General features: G+C 39.9%; 1 protein-coding gene across 15 annotated transcripts in view; it reads left to right on the top strand.

Annotated features, from left to right (window-relative positions):
* Positions 1-9,320, top strand: part of ZNF536 (zinc finger protein 536) — a 345,571-nt gene that overhangs the window by 155,402 nt on the left and 180,849 nt on the right. For all 15 annotated transcript variants that reach the window (XM_071814307.1, XM_071814304.1, XM_071814314.1 and 12 more), the window contains one exon: positions 4,662-6,833. In XM_071814307.1, the coding sequence (XP_071670408.1) occupies positions 4,662-6,833 (2,172 nt within the window). The remainder of the gene's footprint in view (positions 1-4,661; positions 6,834-9,320) is intronic.

Consider the following 9,320-nt stretch of genomic DNA (forward strand, 5'->3'; position numbering starts at 1 on the left):
GGGAAAGTGCAGACTGCAGCTGGTGGATGGCTGTGCTCTGATGGTTGCTTTGCCTCTTCCTGAGGGATCGCTCCTGCCCTGGGCAGCGTAAACCAGGCTGGTCTGCAGCAGGGTGGGGACTGGGCTTTCTGGCTGGAGTGGCTGGTTTGGGCAGAGCTGAGGGTTGTTTAGGTTGGGAAGGGCAGCCCGTGAGCAACTCCTGATAGCAACATGCTCTATATGTGCCCTATCGTGGGGGACACTGTCTTTGCAAAACACTGGAGATAATTAAAGGTCAAAAATTTACTACATAAATTTCAACAAACATATTTTGAATTTCTTAACAATCTCAAATTTGATTTGCAGTTGATTTTGTAAACATATGTTAACCACAGAGAACACTGTGCTTCTGTTCCCACTGTGAGTGATGGCAAAACGTTCCATGTTTTCCTTATAAGAGAGATCAGAACAATGAAAATAATGTAGACTATATATTTAAAAGTCAAAAGCTAGACATTTTCTCTCCTCTGAAGTATCACCACAGCTCTTATAAATTGACATTTCTGGATTTTTTATTTTCGAATACCTGGTGTTTTGGTTTGGGGAGGCAAGAAGAACAGGTCATAATGGAGTAATGTATAGTTTGTCAAAACACTTGAGATTACAAGCTGGTTATCTGTTGAAAGGTAAATTTCAATGAAGTCCATTCAGGTGAGGTTTTTTAGTGTTTTTAGCATTTGGTTGCTGGGGAAGAATGGATATGTAAAATTGTACTTCAGGCCAGTCTGAGGAGGACAGTTGTGTCCATGGGGAGGCAGAAGGACTGTGTGGCTGTGGATGTGTCTGTGGTGCAGAAACATCCTTGCACCTCTTGGGTGTCATGAAGAGCAGCCAGACCTTGAGAGAGGGTCCGGTCTGAGGGGAAGAGTCTCTGCAATGACCCCTGTGACACCACGGTGGGGACCTTGAACTGCAAGGCCTGACACAAGAGGCTCACAGGGGAATGAAAGTCCCTTACCCCACCTGGTGTAACCCTGTCTGGTTCTAGAACTAGACAGGGATGATGGATAAAGAGGGAGAGAATGAAATTGCTCATTTTTTTTAGAGAAATTAGGCAAATTAAATTGGGTTATCTAATTCATAGTGGAATGATGGATGAGGAGGAGTTTTATTTCTGTCTCACATGTGGATACTAGATGAGATTTCGGTAGGTTTTGCTGTGAATGGGATAAAGAATATCGAGAGTCTGATTTACAAGAAAGCTGAACAGTAGCAGGGTCCCTGTGTTCCTAAATGCAGTAACTGGGAATTGCAGGAGGGGAAATTTCACATGGCAGTACTTTGAATGCCATGGTTATACTTTGCAATGAAACCAGACAGGAGTGAGGAAAAGATGAGACAATTCAGAACCAAGGCGGGAACAGGACTGCAAAAGCTGGTGCAAGGAGAGGGTGGGAATAGAGTTTCAGTGAAGAGCTGCAGCATCTTGAGATTGCGGTAGCTGGATCCTGGAAACCACACACGGATCAGAGAACCTGGCATTCAGAAGTGGTTATTTCTCATTAAGCAGAGGCTTTGCCGACCTTTCTGTGTATTTCATCAAAAATGTATAAAATTTCCAATACCAAAAGATCAACATGTGTGGATCAGGCTCCCCAGACTTGATCCAAAATTATTAGTTTATAGATGAAAAATTATGGGATTCATCTTCCTCCTTTTTTTTTTTTTTAATCACTTTTCCAATCTATATTTTGCATTATATGTGCCTGTATGTTTGTGGGAGACAGAAAATAGAAAAAAAAATAGAAAAAATTATCATGTTGCAACTACAACTGCTGTTGTTGCATTATTAAAGTTACTTTTTCAAAAGAGTTACAGAATAACTTAAAATCTCAACCACAACTCCCTCTCCCCTTCCCAGTCCAAATAACCATACGTTTGAACTGATGCTTAGGGTTAAACATCAGAATTAATAAACTCCGCTGGGATCTGTCAGCATTTCCGAACTTCGATAGAGCATAAAATGCTAAAATTAACTACCCAAACCTTCCTGAGCATGTAAAGGCACCGGTTCCCATTGAGGTCAAATGAATAAATGAAATCTAGACTGCATTTTTCAAGCTGTTATAAAATAATGACAATTTACAAAGACTTTTCTAAACCTTCTTCAATATATGTATGTATCTGTACATACAAAGCACTTCTTGAATTTTTATGCTCTTGTTTGCTAGCGTGCCTTGTTTAAGCATGATGAGGAGAAATAACACCTTCGGTATGTAGAATCTAGACAGAAAGTAGATCCCGGTTTGGGGGATTTGGAGGTTTTCTTGTGTTGTGTTGGTGTGTGTGTTTTTGTTGTGTTTGTTGTGGTTTTTTGTTTTTGTCTTTTTTCTTTTAAGAAACATGTAGGTGAAAATTAAAAATCTCAGTCAAGTTCAAGCAATGGAAGGCATAAGCTCTACAACTCTCAGATGCTTAGCTAATCCTTTTGGACATGAAATCTGAGTTGCTTCAAAAGTTAAGCAAACTTTCAAAATTGAAAAAACCAAGTGTTTGTGTGTATGCACATGGGATCTGCTGCACAGCAAACTTGCATGGAAACCAATAATTTTATTTGTTTACTGCATGGCCTTGGGTGAACACCTGGCTTGACTATGTTCCCCTGCCTTTGGAAATCAGACACTGCAAGCTAAACTTAAGTGCAGTCCTGTAGTGTATAGGTGTAAACCTTTTCCTTTTATGTGCTCAATCTCATTAAGATTTTTATAAATAACGACATTGCCAGCATGTAAGTAATGGGTCCCCAAAATGAAGCCTGAATCTGAGCACTGTTAAACTTTGGAAAATGATCTGCTTTACATCTGAGCAAAATTTCGTAGCTCATGGTCATCTTTAATACACATGAACGTACACTTCCCTGTTCTTACAAGTTCTGCGATGTATCACAACCTCAGTCATCCTGTTGACGACCCAATAAGACTCCTCTTGGAGACCACCCGTGCTTTTTTTAGTTTTTTTTTTTAAGGCCCTGATCCTGCAAATACTTAAGCATATGTGGAACTTTGCTTTCAAGAGTCACCCTTTGAAGTCTACTGGACTACTCCCATGAGCACAATTACATGCATTTTAAGTATGCACCAGATTTGGGCCTCAAATTGTCTAGCAAGTGGCCGCTATGAAGCCCTGTGAGGAATGGTGTCCACCTGGAGTGTGCCTGTAGCCTTAGTAGAAGGCACAGCGAGTAAAAACTTTTGGATAAAGCCAAACACAAAGTTGACTAATTATTCAATAACATATAGATTCAGTGAATTTATTAGCGAATAAAGTGTCAAATCACTCCACCGAACAACACAGATCTTAATTATGTTCTAATATAACCTTATAGTATCGTATAGTTTGAGAGTTATTAATGTAAAACTTTATATTTTAATAGAATTTTATAGATACATTATTTCTGTATAGAGTAGAGAAGTGACAAGGATAGAATATAATTGTGGACAATTATGCAGAGCAGAGCACTTGCGCTTAATAAACAGATTTGAATTATAATTTTCTGCAATATACGTAGTGTAGGTACAAATTGTAGTCATTATTGTGTATTAGGAAAGTTATTAAAATTCTTAAACTTGTTGAGGGTTTCCCCAACACCTTTCCCAGATTTTAATTTGTTTTTATCTAGTTCCATAAGAGAGCTCTTTAAGACAAATCAAAGGGCCTTAAATCACGTGTCTTACCCATCGAAGGACAGAGATACTCCTTCTATAATCTGGCAAGTTTTCGTAAGAACTGAAATCTGAAGGTTCTCAACAATGAATTAAAAGACTAGGTTGAAGATAATTTATGTGCTTTTTGATGGGCTCAGTTTCAAAATGACAAAATAACAATATTTTGTAACAGAAGGGTTAAATCTTAATCTCAGAGGTTTACAAAGCTGCTAGTCGCAGTCTCCTTAAAATTTAATATACCTCGTTAATGCTTACTTGCAAACACTGAAGGATTTTTATGATTATAATCATGTGTTACAGCACCTAGTACTGTTTCTAAGCAGCATACTAATCAGCTTAATGAGATATTACTGCACTTTTTGTTGACTAAAGCAAAATCCCTTTTATTGTTCTAAAGCTTGTCCTTTACTTTATTTTTTCCCAAAACATTATCTTGTTTTATTGTACACCAGTAAATATCATACCATCATTTTTTTGTCAAATCATAAAACTATCTTTCTCATTGTAGAATGTGTAATATATTGAATATGGTTAATGGAACTGAAAGTTACAAATGGATCTCTTTTTTTTTCCCTGGCTTTTCTAATGGAAATGGGAGAGATGCATAGCGTTTCTTTTTCTATAGATTTAGAAATGTAAACAGGTGCAATTTCAGTGGAAGACAGACAAGGGAGGTGGTAAAAGCCTTTGTCCCTTCCATAATAATTACGTTTTGAAATTGTAGCATATTTTAAAATAGTAATTAATGGTTATTGGTAAACATGCAGAGTGATGAAAGTGCACGTATGATCAAAATTGTGCAGCGCTTTTCGGCATTCAATATACTTTATATTGTTTTTATACCAATTCCTTTGCATTATTATGAGCAGGTAAAACACAAAATGCAAATTGTATGTCAGTGATTCTACGCTTGTAACTCTTCCACAGTCTGAACGTACAATATCTTCTTATTTTCAGAGATGGAGGAAGCTAGTTTGTGCCTTGGTGTTTCTTCGGCCGTGCCAGAAGCTGACGCCCATCTCAACAGCTCCATACTCAATGGGCAATATTCAATGAGCCAGAAGCTGCACCAGATCACTTCTCAGCTCAGCCATGCCTTCCCAGAGCTCCAGAACAGGCAGAATCCAGAGGAGAAGGCATCAGCACCACTAGAAGACAAAAGCCACATGTCCATAGCAAACCAGCCCATCAGCAGTCAGATGGCACTGTTGGCAAACCAGCTCAACAGAGAGGTTGATACCAGTTTGAATGGGCGTGTGGACCTTCAGCAGTTCTTAAATGGACAAAACCTAGGGATTATGTCTCAGATGAGTGATATAGAGGATGATGCCAGGAAAAACAGAAAGTACCCATGTCCCCTCTGTGGGAAACGCTTCCGGTTTAACAGCATCCTGTCGCTACACATGCGAACTCATACCGGAGAGAAACCGTTTAAGTGTCCATACTGCGACCACAGAGCAGCTCAAAAAGGCAACCTGAAGATACACCTGCGTACTCATAAGCTTGGAAACCTTGGCAAAGGTCGTGGAAGAGTTCGAGAAGAGAACAGACTTTTACATGAGCTGGAGGAGAGAGCAATTCTTCGGGACAAACAGATGAAGAGCAGCCTCTTGCAGCCACGACCTGATGTGAAAGCACAGCAGCACACCCAGCCAATGCCTCTTGCAAACTGTAACTTGTCTGTGCCACCTAATCACAGCACACCTGATATTTCAAACCCTGTTCCTTCTCCAAAGCCAGTCAGTGTCCAGGAAGAAGTTGTTGCTCAGACGGCTGGATTCAGATGCACGTTTTGCAAAGGCAAGTTTAAGAAGCGAGAAGAGCTGGACCGGCACATACGGATCCTGCACAAGCCTTACAAGTGCACCCTGTGTGACTTTGCTGCCTCACAAGAGGAGGAGCTGATTAGCCACGTGGAGAAGGCTCACATAACTGCAGAGTCAGCCCAGGGCCAGGGCTCCAACGGGAACGGGGAGCAAGCCACCAACGAGTTCCGTTGCGAAGTGTGTGGCCAAGTGTTTAGCCAAGCCTGGTTCTTAAAAGGCCACATGAGAAAGCACAAGGATTCCTTTGAACACTGCTGTCAGATCTGCGGGAGGCGATTCAAAGAGCCTTGGTTTCTTAAAAATCACATGAAAGTTCACCTGAATAAGTTATCTGTAAAGAACAAATCTCCTAACGATCCTGAAGTACCTGTCTCCATCAGCAGCATGTCCCAGGAAGCTCATGCAAACTTATATTCAAGATATCTGTCATGTTTGCAAAGTGGCTTTCTTCCTCCTGATAAAGTGAGTTTAAGTGAACAAAATCAAATCTATAACAAAGGAGATATGCCCATGAAAGAGAAAGAAGTCTTGGGGAAGCTCCTCTCACCCATTTCTGGCATTGGCCACAGTATTGCTGAAGGAGATAAACATTCTTTATTGGGCTGTCTCAATCTGGTACCTCCTCTGAAATCCAGCTGTATAGAAAGGTTACAAGCTGCCGCCAAGGCGGCAGAAATGGATCCAGTAAACAGCTATCAGGCCTGGCAGCTCATGGCAAGGGGAATGGCCATGGAACATGGCTTTTTGTCTAAAGAGCAGCAGATACAGCGCAGCCATGAAGACACTTTGGCAAATGCTGGAGTTATGTTTGATAAGGAGAAGCGGGAGTATGTGTTAGTAGGAGCAGATGGCTCTAAGCAGAAAATGCCTGCTGATTTGGTTCAGAGCACTAAAATGGGCAATCAGAGAGACTTGCCAAACAAACTAGACCCTTTAGAAGGCAGTAGAGATTTTTTGTCGCATGGTATGAACCCGGGACTCGATTACAACTTACAAAGTCATGGAAACATAAAAGACAAGCCAACTGAATGCCCGGACTGTGGAAGGGTTTTTAGAACATACCACCAAGTGGTTGTTCACTCCAGGGTCCACAAAAGAGATAGGAAAGGAGAAGATGAAATAATTCAAGGTAGCCTTGATGAGCGACGTGGGTCTGGAAGTGATCAAGAGTCTCAGTCTGTCAGCAGGTCGACAACACCAGGGTCCTCTAACGTTACTGAAGAAAGTGGAGTAGGTGGGGGTCTTTCACAGACGGGGAGTGCCCAGGAGGACAGCCCACATCCTTCCTCACCCTCCTCTTCAGGTATGATAACTTCTTCTTCCCTCTCTGCCCTGAAGGCTTCATAGCTACATTTGAAATCACAGCAGCAAAGCAGTTTATGCATTCTCTTGTTAGGTCGTTTCCTAGCAGTCCACAGGGATGTGGTGTTATATGCCAGAACATCTGTGTTTCGGTTCCCGCTATGCCTTCGAGGTTAATTCTCGGCTCACCCTTTTCTCCCCTCCAAGGGCAGGTCTCATGGCCTTTCAGCTGTCACCTCCCCACCAGCAGCAGTGGCAGGGTCTGTACAGTCACTGATGGCAATGTCACTTCAGGGCCTCTCCCTCCAGGTTTCGGAAGGTGTTTGGTTTTTTTTCCTCCTCTTCTGTTCACTGTGTCCCTCTTGCCAATCTTGCCATGTCCTCCAAGAGTGAGGAAAGATGCCTTCTTTGAGCTATAGTTCAAAGAATTGTTATAGGATTAATAGACAGCGTGTTGGCTAACCTCTCTGATTGCCCTTGTTCCCACAGCCATATCAATTACTCACCTGAGGTATGTACTTGTACCTGGCCACTGAACTGATTAAAAAGAGATTAAAAAATGCAGATTATTCACTTTTTTACAATCTTGTAACTTATGTGCACATTTTAACATGTATGAAGCCTTCCGCTTAATTCACATCTATTTGAAAGTACAAGAAAAACAGAAATTGGACTGAAACACTTTAATTGCATTGTATGTCATGTTAACTTGCTGTGTGTAAAATAGTAAAGCAGATAATATTTCATTGGGGATGTCTATAAAATATTGAGCTTCCTGGTACAATTTTTGAAGTTACTAGCCTATGACTGCTGAAATAAAATCTCCAAGTAATAACAGGTAAGATTTCTAGCCTCATCTATAGTTCCAAAGTCACTTACTAATGGATAGTAAATTGAAAGTTATATCTTCAGCCCTTTATAAAGAAAGCACCTCACTAATACTGTAATCATTCTGCAAACCTAACAACAGAGGAAATCATGCCATAACAAATACTCTGTTACTAATGGCAACATTGATTTCTGCAATCAGCCATTAAGTCTAGAAAATGAAAGACAGTTTGAGGTACCTTAAGGCATTACATTGCCCACTGTTAAAGAGCTGGTAGCAGGCTGTTGAGGGTAATTCTTTTTAGTTTTGGTAGCCCCCCCTCTCCCCCCTCCCAGTTTCAATAAATATTTTAGTATTGGAGGCAATTCACTGTTACAGTTATTAAGTATATGCCAGTTTATTTTTGTTGTTCTTGTCATGCTTCAGTATACTCTACTCCTGAAGCCAAATTAATATAAAAATAAAGTGTTAGTTTGCTGGATTATTACAAACCAGTAAAGAAATTGTTAAGACACATAAATCTGCACTCCACATTCCACAGATTCCTATAGTACTTAATGCTGTTGTTTAAATACCCATGAAACACACTGTCTACTCTTAGAGTCATAGCCTCGTTTAGAATTTATTACTGGTGAGACACATTAGAAAAGTCTATGTAGGAACAAGGGTAACAGGCGAGAGCTAATTTCATAGCATATATAGTTGTTGAGATTGTTTTAAGAGGATTGCAAATATGTCAGGATGAAGAAGATTATTTTTCTAACTTTCACTTTTTAAAATCCTACACACTGGCGGGTGTGGAGGGGTGGGGTGTAACACTCCTCTTTAATATAGAAAGTGTCACTTTTGTTTTGCAATGCCATAGAGCGATCAGAAATAAAAGATCTTGAAATCATTCAAATTCTGCCTGAAGCCTTCCAGGGCTGTCTGGAAAAGTTTGGAAAAAAGAGCCCCAGAGTCTGCTGAGTGAGGTTGAACTGATAGAGACTGAAGAGGATTCAAAACAATGCATGTGAAAGTTGGTGTGTTTTGAGTGCCCTGCAAACTTTAATTCCAAGTGTTCTGGTTCGTTAAATGTATTGTTGTGGGAAGTTTTTCTTGTCTTCAGAGGCAAAACATAACACTGCGGTGCTGTTCTCTCTCTGGCCACTAATTTAAAATTATTTTTAACTTAAGCTCCGATTTATTTAATTTGATTATTTTCACACCTGATGCATTTATATGGACGCATATAAAAATAAATGCAAAATATGCACAGTAACCATGGATAGAAGCATGTTCTTTTTTACTGAAGAAAACCAGACTTTTTATAGTAATATCTGACTGTCTCCTTTAGTCAGTTACTAGTAAATCTGGGAAGGGTCTCATTGTCGTACATCCTATCATGGAAAGTGTGCGCATTTTTATAACTTCTTAATCAGATGAAAAGAGGAGAGTGTTGCATTTTACTAGAACAAAATCTAAGCATTCTTTAGTACTTTAAAATTAGATTTTATTGCCACATTGCTGTTGGAACTTTTCATCATTATGAAGTGTGTATTTTATCACTACCTGTGAAAAACAAACCTGTATAATATAAAGAAATCAGATTTTTTTTTCGTATGGGAGAATTAAGTAGTCATTGAATCTTCTATTAAGAAATTACTGCAAAACACAGTT

This window comes from Patagioenas fasciata, chromosome 13 (genome assembly GCF_037038585.1).
Source record: "Patagioenas fasciata isolate bPatFas1 chromosome 13, bPatFas1.hap1, whole genome shotgun sequence".
NCBI lineage: Eukaryota > Metazoa > Chordata > Aves > Columbiformes > Columbidae > Patagioenas > Patagioenas fasciata.